General features: G+C 40.2%; 1 protein-coding gene across 3 annotated transcripts in view; it reads left to right on the top strand.

Moving 5' to 3' along the window:
* The first annotated feature begins 16,264 nt into the window (after positions 1 to 16,264).
* The window catches only part of VWA8 (von Willebrand factor A domain containing 8), a 349,620-nt gene continuing 343,403 nt past the window's right edge, over positions 16,265 to 22,481 (top strand). For all 3 annotated transcript variants that reach the window (XR_005532644.1, XM_039257082.1, XM_039257085.1), the window contains exon 1: positions 16,265 to 16,514. Coding sequence is in view for 2 of the 3 variants with exons in the window: in XM_039257082.1 (XP_039113013.1) it covers positions 16,352 to 16,514 (163 nt within the window). In the remaining variant the exon portion in view is untranslated. The remainder of the gene's footprint in view (positions 16,515 to 22,481) is intronic.

Here is a 22,481-nt window from a genome sequence, read left to right as displayed (position 1 = left end):
ATTCATGGATTCAAATGTGTCAAGGAGAATTCATTCTACGTGGGAATAGACCTGATTCTTTCCCTCTATTTTACTAGCTTCTCCAATAATACAATGAATATATATTTATTGTAGAAATGTTTTCAAACATAAAAAGGATAAAAAATGTATAATTATTTATAAATTGACCATTTAGGTGTATTCTAGATTTTATATTCTCATTATACATTTTTAAAAATTGGAATCATGTTGGATATATGGTTTTGTTTTCCAGCTTTTTTAAACATTATATTGTGAAGATTTTATGACCATATCATAGATATTCCTATTGAGCAATTGATAGGCATAGTCGTTTTTTTTCCACCTTAAATTAGGCAATAAGATTTGTGCTACTCATTGTTTCCTAAGGGTACAACAGCTATTGTTAAAGCAGGCTCATCTGCTGCTGGAGAGCCCAGGCCAGGTCACCGTGAATAAGGCAGTGAGGTGAATTTGCACTCCCAAACTCCTTTATGCACAGATACCTCCTCCCACTTCCTCTGTCTAGGGGGCATCCAGCATCTTTACACGTTTTTCCTCTATCAAATTTTGCTCTCAAAGGAATTAACTGATGTTGAGGAAATAGTTTATTGTCAAATTAGTTTCTACATAACACTCAGTGCTCATCCCCACAATGTGCCCTCCTTCATGCCCATCCCCCCCTCCCCCCCACATCCATCAGTCCTCAGTTTTTGTCAGCATTCAAGAGTCTCTCATGGTTTGCCTCTCTCCCTTTCCCCCACCATTTCCGCCCGAGGAAGGTGAAATTTCTTAACCATTGATGGGTATTTAAACTCACTTTTATTTCTCTTACTTACAAACACAGTGATATACTTCTTCTACCCTATAGGGTCCTATAAGCCTTGGAGGGCTTAGGAGAAGATCCTTGTTCCTGAAAGACTGAGCTGGTCCTGAGAGAGTGAGATCAATGCCTGTCGGTTAAGTACTATTCCTGAAACCTGTCGCCAAGTGTCAAAGAAAAGGGATGGAGTAAATAAGTCTGCCTCCCATGGCTGGCAGCCCCATAGATGAAAGCTCTAGCTTCATTTATTGACTTACTTGGGTTTGGGATTGTGGGCATGGTGGTGTGAGAGATTCCTCCTTCTCTTCCACCTTCTCTCCCTTCTCTCCCTTCCTTCTTTTTTCAATTTACAAAAGCAACACACGCTTGTTTGAACCTGCATTTGTTGCAATAAATGTGTTGTTTTTGTAATTTAAAATAATATCAAAGGAAATAGCAAAAGATTCTCTTATCCCTTCATCTATGCCTCTGAGGTATTTATGTTAACAGACTGGTATGTGACCCTCCACACCTCTCCCTGCTCTTACAAAACATGTACCAACACATGAGCAAAGGAGGGGGGGGGACTGTTCATTTCTTTTGCTATGCATATTGCTATTATTATTATTATTATGCCCATTACTCTGCGGCTTGCTTTGTTTACTTAATATGTATATCATGTACCTCATTTTAAGTCAATGCATATAGACCAACTTAATCCTTCTCCCTTTTAAAAATAGGGGTGCCTGAGTAGCTCAATCGGTTAAGCATCTGACTTCAGCTCAGGTCATGATCTCACAGTTCATGGGTTCAAGCCCTGTGTTGGGCTCTGTGCTTACAGGTTGGAGCCTGCTTTGGATTCTGGTCTACCTCTCTCTCTGCTTCTCCCTCTTTCATGCTCTCTCTCTCTCAAAAATAAATAAACATTAATTTTTTTTAAATAGATGGCTTTTAAATGAATAAAGTAACAGATGCACATGGTACAAAGTTGAAACAATACAAATGTAGATAGTGAAATGTTTGCCTGCCTCCCACTCCAGACACTCAGTCCTCCTCCCCAGAGGTAACAACTGTATATAATAACTGGGGGGTTAAGAAGGATTTTTCCTTTCTCCCTGTAATTGGCACATAGGGCCCAGAGCTAAGGACAAAGAGGCAAAATGACTCCACATTCTAAAGACTCTTACCAACATGTGGAGCTGGACACTTTGTCCAGAGCTGCAGAAGGTAGCTTAGCACCACCACCAGGCAAAGGCCCTACTCCATAGCATGTAAGGGGGGGGGGGTGTGTTGAAAGGAAATGGGAGCCTTGGCATTGTCCAGGGCCTCAAGGGGAGAGAAGACAGTGTTCTTCTACATACTACCCCTCCCACCTCCACAGCCAAGAAAAGAGGGAAGGGTCCAAAGGAAGGACACTGATTGGACCTGGCAGTGACACAGCCATTTCCTCAAGGCTTTGCTCAGCAAGGGAGCTGGAGTTTCCTGTGAGTCAGGGACACTGTTGCATGCAGCTGAACGAGAGCCATATGGCTGTTCCACCCAAGAGGGCAACCCCAATTGCAAAGGCGGTGGAATGTGCCACGGTGTCAGGAGCTGAACTGGCAAGGGCTGGATGGTCTCCTTGGGACAACGTGTGGCAGAGAGGGGCCTCTGAAGGAGCTGAGCCTGCAGCACTTCAAGTGCCCGTATTTGGACAAGGGCTACGCAGGGCAGGGATGAACACAATTTAGCGAGAACCACTGATAAGCAACAAGGAGAGAAGATTATAACGGTACCAGCTAAATGAAGAGACCTTTGTTCTTGGCCAGAGATGTCTTCTCTGTCTGGAAAGCACTGGGCAATAGCTCTCACCTGTAGTAGTTGTATCTTACAGGGTGCAGTTTGGAAATTTGTGGAGGTAGTTTCTGGGGTTTCCACAATGACAAGGATGATTCCTGGCACCGTTGTCAGAGACTAGGGATGCTAGATGATCTGCAGTGCGCAGATGCGATCCAACGATACCACTTGTCCCGCACAGTTATTCAGTGTTTGGCTCATTCATGTCAGAAACCTACACAGAATGATCTGAGCCTAGGACGTAACTATGTTTTAAATAGAAATATTTTTATAATTTCATTTTAATGTAACTGTAGAAATATTAAATACAAAAACAAAGGTTATTTGCAATGTTCTCATATATGCCGAATTTTATCATGCAGTGATTATGGGTCGTAATTTAGCATGGCCCTTTTCTGAAAATCCTGAGCTTTTAGCTAGGGCATATGAAGCACACTGTAGCATTTCTGCTAGAATCACAGTATCTCATGGGGGCTGTAAAAGGGTCTTAAGAAATGGGGTAGACACTGAACAGGCTGATGTGGTTGAGTTTTTGTTTTGGGGTCCTGATCATTTTTCCCTTGTGCTCTAACAATGCACACTAAAGGAAAAGGAAAGGGGATTATTGTCTGTTGAGAACCTGAAGGGTGCCAAGATGATGTTGGGTAGCTAACCTGGAATCCTCAGGTCACTAGCTCTCAACTTTATTGATGAGGAAGCGAAGGCTTTAATGAAGAGTAAAGTCGCCTGCCCCAGTGATTCTTTTCTCCTTACTCCCTCTTTTCACTCACATTTGAACTTTAAATGTTTTTGTTTCTCTTTTATGCAAAGTAATCACCTTTTCTCAAAGAGACATCCTTCTTCTGTGGTGCCGATGTTCCCAAACACTGGTTTCCTTTGGGTAACAACCTTAAGTTAGCTTTGGCTCTTCTTTCTCTTTTGATTTTCACAGATAATTAGCCACCTGGTAATTTGTCTTCCACAGCAGTTCTCGAATTTAACGTTTTCCTCATGACAGTCAAGTCCCTAGACACTTCATGTTTATGTATGGGTAAGTTAGTTAGCCCCTCTAAGCCTCGGTTTTCCCATTTGTAAAAGAGAAATAACAGTGAGTGAAACTAAAGAAGGACTCAATAAAGGTTACTCAGGAAGTGAGTAAGAAAAACAGGATTTACAACTCATATGGAGCCTCTCTCTCCTCCCCTTCCTCTGTAGCCCCTGAAGGGGCTCTTTTCTGACATCAGTGGGTGTACTGCAATCCAGTGCCAGCACCAACCACCAGGAGTTAGCCCAGACCCCACAAGTTGAAGGACACGGTCCACAGCACGACTATCCTCACCTCAGATCAACTACCTACAAATCTGGAGGGTTTGCATGACCCCTCCGAGGTATGATGATTTGCTAGAATGATTTATAGATCTCAAGAAAGTGCTACATTTAAGATTAGAGTTTTATTCTAAAGGATGCAAATCAGGAACAGCTAAATGGAGAGACAATATAGAGTGAGGTCTGGGAGGATCCCAAGCAAACCGATTTTATGCCCTCTCCCTAAGGTACCAGGATGTATCAACCTTGTAGCACATCAGTGTAGTCACCAACCAGGAAGCTCTCTGTCCAGAGTTTGGGCCATGTGATTTGGCGATCAGAGTTTTTATAGGAACTTTGACTCTATAATTAAACTCAATCTCTAGCTTCCTTTCCTTCCCCAGAGGTCAGGAAGTTGGACTACTATCATGTGGTTCAAAGACCCAGCTGTCCAGTCATACCATTGGTCTTTCCAGCATGACCAGCCACCATCAAGCTTTTGAGGTGCCCACTGTGAGTCTCCTCATTAGCATAACTCAGATGCGTTAGATCCATTGGAGGCTGAGATTAACATTTGAATGGGCAGAGTGAGTAACACAAATTGTCCTCCCTGATATGAGTGTCTAATCAGTTGAAGGCCTAAATAGAATAAAAAGGTTGCCCATAGAGCGAGGAAGAGGGAACTCTGAATGCCTGATTCTTTGAGCTAGGACATCAGTCTTCTCCTGCCTTTGAACTCAAAGAGAAACATCAGCTCTTCTTGGGTTGTGGGACTGCCAGCCTTTAGACTGGAGCTGCACCATCAGCTCTCCTGGATCTTCAGCTTGATGACTACAGATCTTGGGACTGCTTGGCTTCCATAATGGTGTGAGCCAATTCCTTATAATAAATCTCTTTGTATCTAAATCTAAATCTGTATCTATGTGGATATCTATGTATTCTGTTAGTTCTGTCTCTCTGGAGAGCCCTGACTCTCCAGAGGTACCTAGAGTAGTCACATTCATAGAAACAGAAGGTAGGATGGTGGCTGGCAGAGGCTGGGAACAGGGAGAATGGGGAGTCATTGTCTAATGGGTACAGACTATCAATTTTGCAAGATGAAAAGACTTCTGGGGATGGATGGTGGTGATAGTCACAGAACAATGTGAATGTTCTTAATGCCACTGAATTGTATATTAAAACATAGTTAAGATGGTAAATTTTATGTTATGTGTATTTTGCCACAATTTAAAAAAATTGAAAAATGTTAAAAAAGAAACCCAAACTAATAGTCTTAACTATTAAAAATACCAAAGTTAGCCGTGATGGCAACCAAATGTAGCAGGGTGAATGTCTTTGTGTTATTTACCAACCTCATTATCCATGGTTTGTGTTATGGAATCTGGTAAGGGCAGTTATCAGTAGCCTTTGCTAATTTCTTGAGATTTGTTAAGAATGCAGAAAAAAAGGACATTTTCATTTATTCAAAAAAATATTTATGAGCACTGACTCTGCTAGGTCATGTGCTAGGCTTGGGAGAAAATGGTGAGCCAGACAGCTCCTTGCAGCTTAGGGCCAAGGGAAGGAAGGGACAATGAAGGGCATGTAGCACTTACAGGTTGTGATAAGGGCAATGGGATATAAAATAGGGAAGATGGCCTCTCTTGACAAAGAATAGGGAAGCTTCTCTGAGAAACAACACTTTAAGCTGGGATCTGAAACTGAGAAAGAAAAGGCTGTGGAAGTATGGGAGAAGAGGATCCTGGGAGGAGGGAATAGCGAGAATAAAAGCTCAGTAATCTCTGAACTACTGAAGAAAGTGGTACTTATACATGCAGCTGCATACCTTGAATGGTGCTGAATGAAGGGAACTTCCATAAGGTTAGGAAAAATAAAAAAAGAAATATGATGTTTTCAGCTATAAGAGGCTCATAATATTCTGTGGTAACTCGATTCTTTTCAAGAAATATTTTAAGGATAAATCATGTACAAAAGGAAAGAATCTCACCTAACCAAGGATACAAGAGATCTGTATGATGAAAACTATAGAAAACTTATGAAGGAAATTGAAGAAGACACAAAGAAATGGAAAAACATTCCATGCTCATGGATAGGAAGAATAAATATAGTTAAGATGTCATTACTACCTAAAGCACTCTACACATTCAATGCAATTCCAATCAAAATTGCACCAGCATACTTCTCAAAACTAGAACAAACTATCCAAAAATTTGTATGGAACCACAAAAGACCCCGAATAGCCAAAGTAATACTGAAAAATAAAACCAAAACGGGAGGTATCACCATCCCAGACTTCAGCCTCTACTACAAAGCTGTCATCCTCAAGACAGTATGGTATTGGCACAAAAACAGACCCATAGACCAATGGAACAGAATTGAGAACTCAGAAGTGGACCCAAAAGTATACAGCCAACTGATCTTTGACAAAGCAGGAAAGAATATCCAATGGAAAAAAGACAGCCTTTTTAACAGATGGTGTTGGGAGAACTGGACAGCAACATGCAGAAGAATGAAACTAGATCATTTTCTCACACCATGCACAAAAATCAACTCAAAATGGATAAAGGACCTGAACGTGAGACAGGAAACTATCAACACCCTAGAGGAGAAAGCAGGAAACAACCTCCTTGACCTCCACCGCAGCAACGTCTTACTTGACACATCCCCAAAAGCAAGGGAATCAAGAGCAAAAATAAACTGTTGGGACCTCATAAAGATTAAAAGCTTCTGCACAGCCAAGGAAACAACCCAGAAAATTAATAGGCAACCAACGGAATGGGAAAAGATAGTTGCAAACGACATATCAGATAAAGGGTTAATATCCAGAATCTATAAGGAACTCACCATACTACACGCCCGAAAAACAAACAACCCAGTGAAGAAATGGGCAGAAGACATGAACAGACACTTCTCCAAAGAGGACATCCAGATGGCCAACAGACACATGAAACGATGCTCAGCATCCCTCCTCATCAGGGAAATACAAATCAAAACCACACTGAGATACCACCTCACGCCAGTCAGAGTGGCTAAAATGAGCTAATCAGAGAACTCTAGATGCTGGCGAGGATGTGGAGAAACGGGCACCCTCCTACACTGTTGGTGGGAATGTAAACTGGTACAGCCCCTCTGGAAAACAGTGTGGAGGTTCCTCAGGAAACTAACAATAGAACTCCCCTATGACCCAGCAATAGCACTGCTAGGAATTTACCCAAGGGATACAGAAATGCTGAGGCATAGGAGCACATGTACCCCAATGTTCATAGCAGCACTCTCCACAATAGCTAAAACATGGAAAGAGCCTAAGTGTCCATCAACAGATGAATGGATCAAGAAGATGTGGTTTATCTATACCATGGAATACTACATGGCAATGAGAAACAATGAAATCTGGCCATGTGTAGCAACATGGATGGACCTTGAGGGTGTTATGCTGAGCGAAATAAGTCAGGCAGAGAAGGACAAATATCATATGTGTGCACGTATAGGAGGATTAGGAGGAACTTGACGGAGGAACAAGGGGGAGAAGAAGGGCGGAAATCGTGGGGGAAAGGGAGAGAGGCAAACCATGAGAGACTCTTGAATGCTGACAAAAACTGAGGACTGATGGATGTGGGGGGGGGGGGGGATGGGCATGGAGGAGGGCACTTTGGGGATGAGCACTGAGTGTTATGTAGAAACTAATTTGACAATAAACTATTTGTAAAATAAATAAATAAATAAATAAATTTAAAAAAAAAAGGAAAGAATCTCTAAAACAAAGAGAATAGTTCTTAAAAATATGGATACATGTTGATTTTTATCAATTAATTATATGTACCATGGATTGACAATTTTAAAGGAATCTTATAGATAATCCTTTTGTTTTTTTAAATTTTTAAAAATATTTATTTATTTTTGAGAGAGAGAGAGAGACAGAGAGAGAGAAAGAAAGAGAGAGCACAACTGGGGAAGAAGCAGAGAGAGAGAGACACACACAGAATCTGAAGCAGGCTCCAGGCTCTGAGCTGTCAGCACAGAACCTGACACAGGGCTTGAAATCATGAGCTGTGAGACCATGACCCAAGCCAAAGTTGGAGGCTTAATGGACTGAGCCACCCAGGTGCCCCTATCCTTTTATTATTTTTTTAAGCTTATTTATTTATTTTGAGAGAGACAGAGACAGTGCAAGTGGGGGAAGGGCAGAGAGAGAAGGTGAGAGACAGAATCCCAAGCAGGCTCCATATAGTCAGTGCAGAGCCTGATGTGGGGCTCGAACACATGAAGCCATGAGATCATGACTTGAGCCAAAATCAAGAGTTGGTTACTTAACTGACTGAGCCACCCAGCTGCCCCTGGATAATCCTTTAAAATAGTGAAAATTGGTCTCTAATTCAGCTTCTTGATAAGCTTGTATATGATGAAATAAATTTGTGATTGTGGTTCTCACACCAAACACAATCGGTCTTAGAACAATTGATGTAACAGGTATTAAATCAGAACCAAAGGGTAGTTCTGGGAAAATGGGTCTGTAGAATGCTGGACAGTGTGGAACAGGGACACTTGGGCTCACTCTGCTCTCCCTACTGGCCTTTGCTGATACAGGAATGAAGTCAAGGATCAAAAGAGCTTGACATAAATATTTCCTTTAGCTAGAAAGACATAGATTGATGACATTTTTCTTGCATAGGCCTTGAATTTAATGAGAATTATGGTGCTACAGGAATTGAGCTTTCCACACTTGGCAAGATTCTACCTTGAATGAGCAGTTGTGCTGGAAGGATGTGCCCTCATTAGGGATTTTAGGGGACCAAAGGAAATATACATGTATAGCTCTCTTGCTTCCATCAAGATCTTTATCCTTTGTTAATAAGTTAGGAGCATGATGTGACTTATATCAAGTCATAATAATCTTGATGTTATCTACAGCACACTATATTTTCCCATAGAGAGGCGCTGTAAAGTGGTTGATACCAAGGACAGCCACATCTCTTAGCTAAACCACTCCTGCAAGGCTTCAGGGCTGGGAGGGGGTGGGGGAAGAGCTGGCATCAGTCAGAACTCTTGAAATCACAAGTAACAAAAGCTAAGTCAAGCTTACATTAAATAAATATTTATTGGCTCATAGATGTCTAAAGGTGTGGTTCAGATTTGGCTGATTCAGAGTTCAAAGTATATTGCCAGGACACTTTTTTCCTCTTTGTCTTAATCATTTGCTTTGCTTTTCTCTTGTGTCAGACAGGCTCTCTCCGAATTATAGCAAAGATGGTCTCAGCAGTTCTTGAATTACACGGGGGTTGTAAGCACCTGTACTCTGAGTAAGGAAGAGTCCCTGCAACCCATAGCCACCCTTGATGAAATTATCTGATTGATGCCAGGTCAAACTCTATGAGTATTAGTCATATGCTCAACTCTCTGCCTGGTGAGGTAGGATAAGGTGCTTGACAGCCTCACCAGGTCTGGAAGATGCAAGTGCCCAAAGGAAAAGGGATTACTCTCATTAGAAAAAGTGAAAGGGGAGTTCTGGCAGGCATATATAACAAGACTATCTAGCAGAGAAAGAAACTTTTGGAGGAGAAGGGTCAGAAGACTGTTGTACCCTTTTATATGCTTTAAAAATATATATATATAACAAAAGCTACTTATCATAGTAATCAAGGCTTCTAGATCTCTCCCCCTTCCATAATTTACATTTAGTATCTACTTAAAATCCTTTAAATCGTCAAGTTGCCTAATATCCAAAGCTTGGTTACTCAGATTGTTAACATTTCCTGAATACCTACTGGTGATCTGCTAGACACTTTCCATTTATTATTAAATCATCATAATACTCTACTAAGTATTATTTAAATTTTATAGATAAGGGTATTGAGGCTCAGAAAGGCTAAGTAATTTTTCCCAATGTCATATGACTAAAAATAAAGTGTGATTAGAGCCCAGATTTGCCTGGTTCCAAAGCCCCTAGTTTTACTACTTCACGTTCATTCCTTAGTTCAATGTATTAGTTCACAAAGATTTGAGGATTGAACTAGATAATGTACTGGGGGGAAAGAGCTATGGAAGTGTATCGACAGCCTACTAAAAGAGTGTTAATATTCTTAACATGGAGAGCTCTTAAAATCAGAACAATATTTCAAAAAGTATATCAAGGAGAATTAGACCAATTAGTAGCCAAAAACTGCAAATGACTTTTAAAGGTATGTATAAGTGTTCATCCTCACTGACGATCAAAGGCATAAAAATTAAAATAACAATGTTAGTTTGGGGGTACCAAATATATAATGGTAACCCCTTTTCCTTTCCTCCTTCCCTCCTTCTTTCTTTCTTTCCTTCCTTCTTTTAATTGTGATATCCTATGTAGGAAAGGGATCAGGGAAGCAGAGATCCTCATATAAACTAATTAGAGTAAATACTGGCACAGTCCCTTTATCTTCCTCAAATCTAGTTTTTTGTGCTTGTTATGAGAAAACATAAGCCTCTGAAGCCCCCTCCCCATCAATCCATTTTCCACAACTGTTTTCAACTCTAGCTGATAACTGGTGTTCATCTTAACTCTTTTTTTTAATGTTTTTATTTATTTCTGAGGGAGAGAGACGGCATGAACAGGGGAGGGTCAGAGAGAGAGGGAGACACAGAATCTGAAACAGGCTCAGGCTCTGAGTTAGCTGTCAGCACAGAGCCCGGCACGGGGCTCAAACCCATGAACCCTGAGATCATGACCTGAGCCAAAGTCGGACGCCTAACCGACTGAGCCACCCAGGCACCCCCATCTTAACTCTTAATATCTCTTACAACATGCTTATATTGCTACTTTGTGAGTTTTCAATTTTAGGCATTTTCTTGAGGTTTCAATTTTAGGCATTATCCATTGATTTTTAACTTTAGAAGATGGGAATTTAACTCTACCCTCACTAGTCACTATTCTTCTATCTTACTAATGCAGTTATATCATAATTTCAGCTAGTTTAATATTCAACGTTTACATTATTACGGCTACTAAATGCCAGTTACAATTAAGCCACATACTATACTACTCTTTACCTTTCCTGCACAGTCTGTTGTCCTTGAAATTAATAATTATTTTTAGTTCATTTAGTTTTTCATGGATTCACTAACTCATTAATTAGTGTTGTTTTCTATTTTCTTGATAATACCAAATGACTCTGATTTTCTTGAAGTCTCTTTGAACTCTCGGATCAGATCCTACGGAGACTATAGCCTATTGGCCTGATGTACAGCTGTCTCCTCTGGATCTCTCTTCACTGTCAATCAGGGATTTCCTTTTCCTTTTCTCTGTGCTACATCTGTACGTCCCAAGGTCACATATCTTTCCCTTTCTTGGCTTCTTCTCTCTCTTCCTGAGAAAAGGTATTGAAATACAATGTTTTGAGATTTTTACAGGTCTGAAAATGTCTCTTAATTGATAGTTTGGCTGGGTATATAATCCTTGAAAATAATTTTCTTTCAGAATTTTGAAGGCACTGTTTCATTGTCTTCTGCCTTCCTCTATTGCTATAGCAGGCAAATTTCTCCCTGGGGGACAGATATAATGTATAGAGAGAATACTTCTTGCTTGAATGTACTCACAAATAAAAAATACACCATGTATACATTCAGCATTCAAAAAATTTAAATATTTTAACTGAGTGCAAAAGTAAAATAAAAAGTTATCTTATTGCCATCCTAATTATGCTTTAATAAACAGGCACTGGGGCTTATATTGTCTCCCTCTTTTCCTTCTGGGTGTGACTTTGGAAGTTCAATGCTATTCTGATTCTTAATTCTTGATATAAAGCCTGATTTTTCTTCCTGAAAGCTAACAACTTTTTTTCTTTCTTGTCAGTTTACTAAAATTTGACAAACAGCTTAATTTGGCTGAACCCTTTTAATTCGAACACTTGCTTCCTTCATTTCTGGGAAATTTTCTTGAATTTTGATGATTTCTTTCCCTGTTCATTCTGTTTTCTACTTCAGAAACCCTTGAAGTCTGAAACTCATTCATTAGAACTCCTGGACTGATCCTTTAATTTTTAAACTTTTTCTTTTCTTAGTATTTCTGTTCCTTTTTCTGGGAGACTTATTCAACTTTATTGTCCAACATTTCTCTTGAGTTCATTTTATTTCAGGTACAAAAATTAGTCTTTACACATAAGTAAATTTTGTCTTTGTGTATTCTTTTATCTTTGCTTTCCACATCATTAATTTTTGTTTGTCTTTAGTATTCCTTCTTTCAACTTCCTTTGGATTTAATATGTTATTCTTTTTCATACTTTTTAAGTTGAAAGGTTAGTCCATTAAATTTTTAGCCTCTAAGAACAGGAAAACTTTAGCTACACATCTCAGGATTTAATAAGAGACATTTTCATGATTGTTCAGTTCCAAGTGTTTTCTAATTTTATTTTCTTTTTCCCATGAGTATATAGAAGCATATCTATATTTGAAAAGAGTCATAAAATTTCTTACTTAATTGCATTAAGATCTGAAATTGTGTTCTCTGTTCTTTGATTTTTGCTGAGACATGCTTTATGGCCTTTAACATAACTCATTTCTAGTGTTCTATTTATTCTTGCAGATAATGTGTACCCTTTAACTTATGCTTGCCATTTTTTGGTATGTTAATCAAATAGAGCTTGTGTTGTGCAAATATCCTATATAATGACTGAGTCCATCTAAATTAAAATTATTGGTTTGTAGTTTTCTTCATAACAATAAAATACTATATATTCAGGCATCAAACCCATCTGAATTTCAGATAGAAGCCACAAAGTCTTAAGGAAAAAAGATCTCTATCTAGAATCAAGCAGATAGATGTGATACCTTATTGTTTGGCTCAGCAATTCTCTCTCTAGCCTACCATTTGTGTAGCCTGTTTCTCAGCCTGGTTTTGTGCTGCGGTCTTCAGCACACTCCCTGTCCTGTGTGTCATCTAAAGCTAGAGGCCCCTGGGAGAGTAGATGATTTCAGGGCATCCAGCACCTTTCGTGATTCCTCATCTTCTCACACTCTTCCTCCCAGATTTACTGCTGGATTTAGACAACTTTCCCTACTTTCTTATAAGCTTCCAAGTTCATTTTAAGTGCTGTTTTTAGCTATTTTATTCAGCATTATTGAGTGTTTGTGTGTGTGTGGGTGTTTGTCTAGTGTATCTTTCTTACCCTTTATTATCATATTCATCTCTCTCTCTCAACTTCTCATGTTCTTGGTCACTCTTATTTCATAAAGGCTATGTATTCTTGCATCCTTAACCATGGCAAGCAGCATTCCCCTGCTTCATTGGGGGGGGAAGGGGTAAATTTTCAGTGATTTATGTACCTCCTGAATTGACATGCTACTTTATTGTTTTTTGTTCCACAGCAAAACAGAACAGTGGAGAGAACTGTTATCTAGTTTTATGACTAAAATGTGTGGCATGCAGGTGATCTCTTAGAGGTAATGCTAAAAATGCATATTCTCAAGCTTTTTCAGACCTACTGAGTCAGAATCTCAGGGTAGGGGGTGAAGCCTGAGAACCTACATTTTAACAAGTTCTCCAGATGATCGGTATGCACACTGAATTCTGGGAACCATAGGTGTGGACCTGTGATTTCTCAGGAGGGTGAACAGTAAGGAGGGATGAAGTACCTACTTTTTAAAAATAGCATGAATGGATTATTAAATGACTTTTCCATCCAGTTACATTAATATGGTAGGAAAAATTTTTATTCTGGTCTCTGGAAAAAGGTTAACAATCAATACCAGTCTTTGGTAGTTTGGCTTTTTAGAACAAGTATGTGACCCGTTATTTTAGTGAGAATTTGAGAGAAATTACACAGAGGTTGTGATGCATGTCTTCTTAAATCGAGGACCTTTGGTTTATCTTTCAAACATTACTGAGGTCTACTTTTCCCCATTCAGACTCATTGCCACCAGCGAGGGTTCACCGTTTCAAGCAGAGACTATTTTTACTGCCACATAGCTAGAATTTCTTTCTTACTCAATTCACAATTCATGTCATATCTAGAACATGGTCAAAACATCCAGGGGCTGCCCAATCTGCTTATATGATGAAGTCCAACATTCCAACTTCATCAAGCCATTCTTCATTGTATAATCTTCCTCCTCTGCCCCGAAGATTATGCCCTTTTCACCTGGCTGGTCTCATTGTCCCTGTAAATTGACAATGCTTGTCAGGACTCGAAGCCTCTGCTTCTGCTCTATACCCACTTCTTTGTGTATCCAAATCTAAACTGGCATTCAAAGTACAAGTCAGGTGTTACTTTTTCTCTGGCTCAAATTTCTCCTCACATTGCAGACCTGTCACTCTACAATATCTTCATTTTCCCACTTCCTGGAGTTTAATATGTAAACTCTTTCACCTCACATAAAACATGGCCCCCATTTCTCTTTCCAGGCTCATCTCTACAGACTCTTACGCACTGACCTCCAGACACAGCGAATCACTGATTCTCTGTCTTGCCATGTATATCTAACTTTCTGTACCTTTGTACATGCTCTTCCCTCTACCAGATATGACTTTTTCTCCACTGGAAAAGCTCTCAAATATTTTTCAAGACCCATTTTAATCATTACATTCTCTGTGAAACCTCACTGACCTCTCCTTGGTGAAGCACTCTACCCCAGAGTAACTTGAGTCTAAATATCCTAAACATGTAGATCTCACTGTATTATAACTCTTCATTTGTATGTTTGTCTTCTGCACTTGATGTGAGCCCATTACTACACAGTACCCAGAAGGGTACTGTTTATACCACAGTTGCTTGAAAAATGTTGAATGACTGAATGCCGTAAACCTGTATTGATTTCCCCGTTGTTTTGACTCCAAGAGCTTTGAGTGCTTTGCTAAATTACCTTAGATTGTTTTTCTACTGGATTCCAGTAAGATTAAATAGAGATGTCCTGATCAAGGAACTTAATTTCTCCAGCCTCAGTTTCTTTCACCTGTAAAACAGAGGATAATAAAGTGTGGCTGTGTGAAATGAGGTAATGCATTGAAGTATTTAGCATAATGCCTGGCACACAGTATGAACTCGAAGTGGGAAAAACATTTCATAAACTCTTATATCTTACATTTCTGTCATTTTCCCCTAGCAGTCTCATAGGGTAGTGAAGATTACATGAGAACATGCATGTGAAACCATGTTGCAATGCATTATGTAAACATTTATCTTGATTTTCACTGTCTCTTAACTAGGTTAGAAGCCTGTTTCAGCCTTCACCCTTTAGGTCCAAGGCCTTGGCAAGATGCGCAAAGCCTTATCCAGCTCGGCTTTTCTTTTACGGCCACCCATCACCTCTCAGCACCTGTCACAGGGTTATGATATGATAGGTGCTCCATATAGATTTACAGATAGGGACAACTCCAGAGTTACCAAGGCCTTTGGCTGCAAGTGAAGCCTTCTGCAGTATTTTGGTTTGCAGTTGGTTTTGTGGAATCTGATTTAAACATTTTACATTGGCCAATTCATTCCTGACATTTTGGAGATGCTGTGGAGACATTTGGAGATATTAGGTTTAGTCTGCTTTGTGGTAGGACCTCTTCTGCCTTTGACATGTGTGACAGGGAGTCAGCTTTAGTCACTGTCCTACTTTTTTCTCTTACTAACGATGTAAGTTATGCTTATATAACTCTTCCACTGCAGAAGGACTGAACAAGTACTTGATTTGGGTCCTTTCTGACATTTTTGGCAAGTTGTATAAATCACCAAGATGTGAGTTTTGCTTTTAAAATACAAGACGGAGTAATAAACATACAGGAAAAAAAAAAGATAAAGGAAGGACAAGGCTTTCAAGTGCTATATGGAAACACAGGTATGGTTACAATGACTCGAAATAGGTGAGAATTCCTACAATCTCGAGGGTATGTACTCAATTTCTAAAAGGGTTTGAAGCAATATAATAAGGGCAATATACTAAGGTAAAAGGTAATATAATAAGGGAAAAGGGCAGTATAATAAGACTGGGCCATTAACTGAGAAACGAAGACTTGGTAAAAGCATTCGGAGGGTCACACCACTAAACACTCCTAAAACCCTTAGAGTTTACAGGACTTCAGCGGAAGGACTGGACGCCGGCCTGGTGAAGCCAGGTGACCTGACCCAGGTGCGGGGGAGCCCAGCGCCAGAGCCAAGGCCCCGCAGCCCCGCCGCAGAGGCAGCCGGGCGGCCCGCGGGGCTGAACTCTCGGCCGCACCTGCTCCGGGTCGTCCCTCGGCGGCGGGCGCGGATTCCTGGGCTCGCGCTTCTCGGGCTCCCTCCGCCTGCGTGGGGCCCGGCCGGCCCGAGTCGGCTGAGCCGGCCGCGCCGGGGGGGAAGGAGTTTCCGGCGGACTCGGCGCGGAGCCGCTTCCTGTCCCGCTCGCCGCGCTGCCTCACGCTGCCCGGCCGGGACGCCGCTTGCACGGGACCAGCTCCCCGGGCCCGGCAACACCCCCGGGCCCGGCAACACCCCCGGTCCCATGCAGTCCCGGCTCCTGCTCCTCGGGGCGCCCCGCGGCCATGGCGGCCCGGCCGCGCGGCGCGTGCGGCTGCTCCTGAGGCAGGTGGTGCGGGGCAGGCCCGGCGGCGACGGGTGGCGGTCGGAGGTCAGACTGCAGCATGCCGGGGCGGGGGCCGACACAGGTAACCCCGGGACGCCCCCCAGCCCCCTGCCTTTGCGGTCTGTGCGGGGCCTCTGTGCTCCTCTGCACCCCACTGTCTCCCCCTTCGCTTGGGAAGGAGAGCCGTGCGGGAAGCCAAGACATCTCGCGGCTAGCTGCTGTGCGGCTAACTGCTGTGTATCGCGGGGCAAGGCGCTTGCACTCTCTGGGCCTCACTCTGTAGTCTGAAGGATCTGGGTTAAGGTTTATGATGACCTGGAATAGTGCATTCGCCTTCCCCCACTGCTGCTTTTATCCCTAGAATGCTGGTTTGGATTACAGTACATGCTGGGGTTAATGCAGCAGCCCTCAGAAATTGTTGAAACCTGGACTTGACCTTGCTGAGTCTCAAGGGCCTGGAAGCAGGTCTGTGTCATGTTCCAACCAGGGCTAGTGGCGGTTTAGAAGTGTACAGTCTTGCCAAGGATCCCATCGTTAACAGTGTTTTAAATGTATACACAAGCCTTTCCGAATTTTCCAGGACTTTTCCTTTCTCACAGCATTCACATCTTCTTAGATGTGAAAATCTTATTAGAGCTGAAAATCACAACTTAATTTAAAAACTCATGACTGTACAAATGAGGTTATTGAGACCCAGAAGAGAAAACTCACTCGCCGGAGATCACACAGCTAGTGACAGCTTTAGAATCACGTGTCTGATTTCTCAACTCAGGTTTTTTGTTGTTGCTGTTGTTATTGTTTGTTTTGTTTGGCTGTACTAGAACAGGTTTTCAGAATCTTTTTGTTACATGTTGGAGTTAGAACACTTGTGCTGGTTAAGGGGAAGGGTTTATGTTGTTGGCTGCTCTTGAATGGCCAAATGATTCTAGGCAAGATTTTGTCAGTGTCATTGCTGCTTAAAATAACAGAGCTTTTTACTAGGAAGTTGCAGGTTTCATTGTTCTTGCAGCAACTGGCCTCAATAATTTTCCTTGCCAGGAAGTTTAGGTCCTGTATATTTCTCTTTCTTTCTTTCTTTCTTTCTTTCTTTCTTTCTTTCTCTGAACAGTTTTTTTTTTTCGTTTTGTGTATAGTTGTGATTTCAAATTTTGCTCCTTTATCAGTTTTTGTGACTATTGTGATGTTAGAGATTTTTGTTCATTTGTTGCTTCTTTGTCCTAGAAAGCAGAGAGGACAGGGGTAGAAGTACAGCATAATCTGTAACCTGGGCTTTGGAGTTAAACAGTATGGGTTGGAGCCCACTTCTGTACCATCTGGATATGGAGATTTGAGGGTGGGTTGCTTAATTTTGTGTCCCAGTTTTCTTAACTGTGAAATGAGGATAAAGAGTATATTTGGTCGGATTATTGTGAGGATTTAATTAGTTCATATAATTCCCAGCACATATTAGTATTCAATAAAAGCTAGCTTATTATCCCTAGTATATATATTTTTAGCAATGTGAGAGTTGTTCTGTTTCCTTGGCTTTAGATGAAATGAAACCAGTTACTTTAGATTTAAAACTATCAGAGCTAGCTGGCTAGGCATATGAAAAAAGTTAATTAATACGACCTTTAAAAAAATTGGTCTTTGTACATGAATAATACATGTTGATTATAAAAACATGAAAAATGTCCTCAAAATTATGTACAGCAAGTCAGACTACAGGCTTTGCTTAAAATGTGAAACTCATGAACAGAACACATTATAGACAACATATTAACTTCTTAGACTTAGTCATTAACTCTGACAGGATCAGATCACAAGGAGTAAATTGTGCTAAACCTGCTTGCCTTGCTGTTGCAAAGATTCACAAGATTGAAGGTGTGAAGACTGGATAAATTCATTTGGAACCTTACTAGAGATCTGGACTCTATTAAGAACAGCTGAAAGCTAGGTAAATAGGAGGCAAGCTCTTGGCTACTCTGGGACATAATGTTGGCCATAAAGGTTGGAGTGTCTCATTTTGAACCAGAGGTCATACACAGACAAAATAAAACCACAAATAGCACTATGCTGTAATGAATTACAGTTTAGATTGGAAAGATGTTCCCAGCTGCATATACACATGTGACCAGTAACTCATCTCTGCATGTAATTGACCTTGCCTACTTGTAGATTGGAAAAAAAAGCAACGAGGTACGTAAACAGTAGATTGATGCTATATACTGTTCCTGTCTCTCCTGGACTATATATATGTCTTAATTTTCTTTATATTCCTTTGGTATCTGTCAATGTTTTGTGCCTAATAAGCACACAGTGACTTATAATGTTAAAATTCATACAGAGAAAGAAACCAGTTAATTTAGGTTTAAAACTATCAGAATTTTAACTGTCTCTTTCTATGAGAGGCTGGAATTGCCTTGTTGGCTTTCAAGATAGGAGCTTTAGAAAGCCTGGTAAAGAAGGGAGGATCTTTTATGTTAAAAAACAAATCCCGAAACCCACTGCTTTTTGTCTTTTGCTATTGGGTAGTTTTAAGTATTGATAATTTGTAAATTCTTTCTGTCTCTTTATGCTTTAATTGGTAGTATTGTCTCTTAGTTTTAGGAACAAAGAGGTTTACCAGGAGGTTAGCTACTGCAAAGAATTTTCAGTAAAGATTATTGTAGTGTTTTTACAGGTGGAGACAAGTGAGTTGGTTCAGTAGGACTCTGACAGTAAACAGTTTAGATATACCACGGAGCAGGATCAAATGATAAACCTAGAAGCATAACTCTGTAATCCACCATGACACGTTTAGTGCTGTCATTTAACACCATTGTTTTTAAAGGGAGTCCATGTTTTATCTTTATAACTTTTGTGTATGAAATAAATTTGTTAAAGTAGTATTCAAAAATACTTTTTATATAAGAAGTTGTGTTCGTTGTTGAAAAGTAAAATACAGACAAATCCTCTAAGATATAATCTCCGATGCAAAGTCCTCATTGTCTTTTTGGGGTTAAGATTATCAGATTTTGTAAAATACATATATTAATTCGTACAATTACACATTTCTTTTTTAAAAAATGGAATCATGTATTTTTTATAATTTATTCTCACTTAACCATTATTGTAACATATTAACAAAGTGAGAAATATTGCTACACATGTTCATTTTAAGTAGCTACTAAGGTCATATATTTATTCATATAATTTGTTTTACCAATTTTTCATTGTTGGACATTCAGGTTGCCTACTTTTATTTCTATTTTTTTAAAGTAATATCTGCACCCAGTGTGGGGCTCAAACTCATGACCCCAAGATTAAGAGTCAGATGCTCTGCCAGCCAGGTGCTGCAGGTTGTCTATCTTTAAATATATAAAAAATGCAATAGACATCCATCCATAATACATTTTCTTGTGATTTTAAGATTTTATTCCAGGGCTACAATAGAATTAATGGCTTTGGGTAGGGGAAATGGAGAACTCCTGCTTCATGAAGAATACAGTGGAAAGGGAAAAACTACACTATAGTTTACCTCTTAGCTCTGTGTTTACTAGGTATTGAACTTTGGGGAAATTATTAACTACTTTGAACCTGCACTAGACTATTTTGACCCTGAGGACATTGTGACCCTCATATATTAAAGCATTTAGCAGCAAGATCCCCAAACAGATGTAACCTAATAAATCGTTGGGAAGACCTGTGTTAGAAACATGCAGACTAACCTGGAAATTGCTGATGTTTTTGGTTTTCTCTTGGGTCTAGGTTTTGTATTAAAAAATATGGTAACATTAAACCAGTGGTTTTTAACCAGGAGTGATTCCCTTCCCCCAAGGGAAAATGTGCATAGAGAAACATGGTGATTGGTTCACATAGGTAGGAGATCCAATGGTTGCAGGCTAGATGCAGCATGTTCAGACATCTTGAAGGCTTCCGCCCTCTCTGCCTTACCCCATGTTTCCTCCCTGCCCTTCTACTCTCCTTTGTTGGATTTACTTTTTGCCGTATTGGCTTACACATCAGTCGGGATTTCTTCAAGTGGTAGCAATGATAGCCTTACTGACAGTTCCAGATTTTGATTGTGCTTAAAATTCACACTGTTAGAGAAAGAGAGAACATCTTTTCCTTGAGCTCTAACAAAAATCCTTGTGAGAACTCTTATTGGCCAAGCCTGGGTGATGTGTCCATCTTTAAAACAAGTGTGACCAGAGAGTGGAATGTTCTGGCAAGGGTTGTGCAGCATATTCACTTCTGGAAGTTCTGGTGCAGGGATAAAGGTTGGGATGAGTGGTATAAACTCTACCCAAATCAAATGGGATGGGTTCTCCCCTCGACAGAGGGATTCTGTTGTCAAAAGGGAAAGATTATTGAGCAGGTAAACAAAAACAGCTGTCTACTAAAACTCAAGTGCATAATATCCAAAGGAGTTTGTACAAGAATAAGTGTTATTTAAAATACACAATTGAGGTGCCTGGGTGGCTCAGTTGATTTGAGCATTGACTTCAGCTCAGGTCATGATCTTGCATTTTGTGGGTTTGGATCCCATGTCAGGCTTTGTGCTGACAGCTTGGAGAGTGGAGTCTGCTTCGGATTCTGTGTGTCTCTCTCTCTCTGTCCCTCCTCTGCACACACTCTCTGTCTCTCTCTCAACATAAATAAGCATTAAAAGAATACACTATTAATTATTGTTTGAATAGAGAAATTATTTTCCCATAAACCTTTGGGAAATTCCTTTAAGTTTGGATCATTGCAAGTGATAAAATCAAGCCTTATTAGTTTAAATGAATCTTAAAGTTAATTTCATTTGGAATGTTCTATCTTTTGGATTCTTTTCAGAGCTTTTAATTTTCAAATCCATATTTTTCCATGCCTGAATAAAATATGTATCTGTTTATTGGTGGTAGCATTTGTGTGAGAGTTTGTATGCTACCTACAGGGATTTAGGTTAATCTGAGTTACATGTGGTTGCTTTTTTGCATTATTTGTAATAATAAATGTGATTAAATGTTAAGCAGTATATTCTATAACAGTCTGTACTTATTTGCTAACCATTCTAGTTATTATAGTAATTTCCATAATGAGTATCTTATATTATTAACTACAGTCTTTAAAAAAATGATAGTATTTAACCAAAATAGTATATTTGAAGAAAGATATACCTTAGTTTCTTCTTTATATAAATTTTTTAAATGTTTATTTCTGAAGGAGAGAGAGACACAGAGCATGAGCAGGGGAGGAGCAGAGAGAGAGAGGGAGACACAGAATCTGAATCCTGTAGGTCCCTACAGGTCTAGTGGTGGCCGGGCTGTCTGTTATCGCTAGTCCCAGATACTGCACTATCCTTGCCCTGTCTTCACGAACGGTTGGACCCGGATTGCTAAATGGATACGTGTAGGGAAAACATTTCAGTTGGTAGGAAAATCCAGTGCAAAAGCCTGAAATGAGTATGTGTCTGACATGTTGAAGGAATAGTGAGGAGACCAGTGTGGCTAGAGGAGAATAAGTCAGGAGGACACTTATAGGAGATGAGGTAAGAGGAAATGGGGGAGTGAGATCAAAATAGCCTTTTGGACTATTGCAAAGACGAGGATTGACCAAGGACTTGCCTTAGTTGACTCCTATTTTATTATGATCACTGTGGCTGCTGTGTTGAGAATTAACGGCAGGGTGCAAAGGTTGAGGCAGGAGATCTGTTAGTAGGTGAGAGTTTATGCTGTTTAAATGATAGACTGAGTTTACGTAGTAAACCTCTTACTGGCTTGGGTCGACATTGTGGTGGTAAAGGATGTGGTGAGAAGTGAACAATCCTAGATGTATCTTAAAGACAGAGTCAGTATGGTTTTCTGATGAGGTGAGAGAAAAGAATGGCTGCGAGATTTCTGGTCTGAGCCCTGGAAGGAGTAAGTTGCCATTTGCAGAACCGGGGAATACTGTGCTTAGAGCATATTTTGGTGGAAAGATCAGAAGCTCAATTTTGAATATGTTAGGTTTAACATATGTTAGGCATCTCAGTGTCTGTTGGTATCCATGTTTGGAGTTCTGTGGTCTGGGTTAGCAATATAAATTTGAGAGCCAGCAATATATT

The sequence above is a fragment of the Hyaena hyaena genome, unplaced genomic scaffold, assembly GCF_003009895.1.
Source record: "Hyaena hyaena isolate Hyena2069 unplaced genomic scaffold, ASM300989v1 scaffold_598, whole genome shotgun sequence".
NCBI classification, from domain to species: Eukaryota; Metazoa; Chordata; class Mammalia; order Carnivora; family Hyaenidae; genus Hyaena; species Hyaena hyaena.
This window is presented reverse-complemented; position numbering and strand designations above follow the sequence as displayed.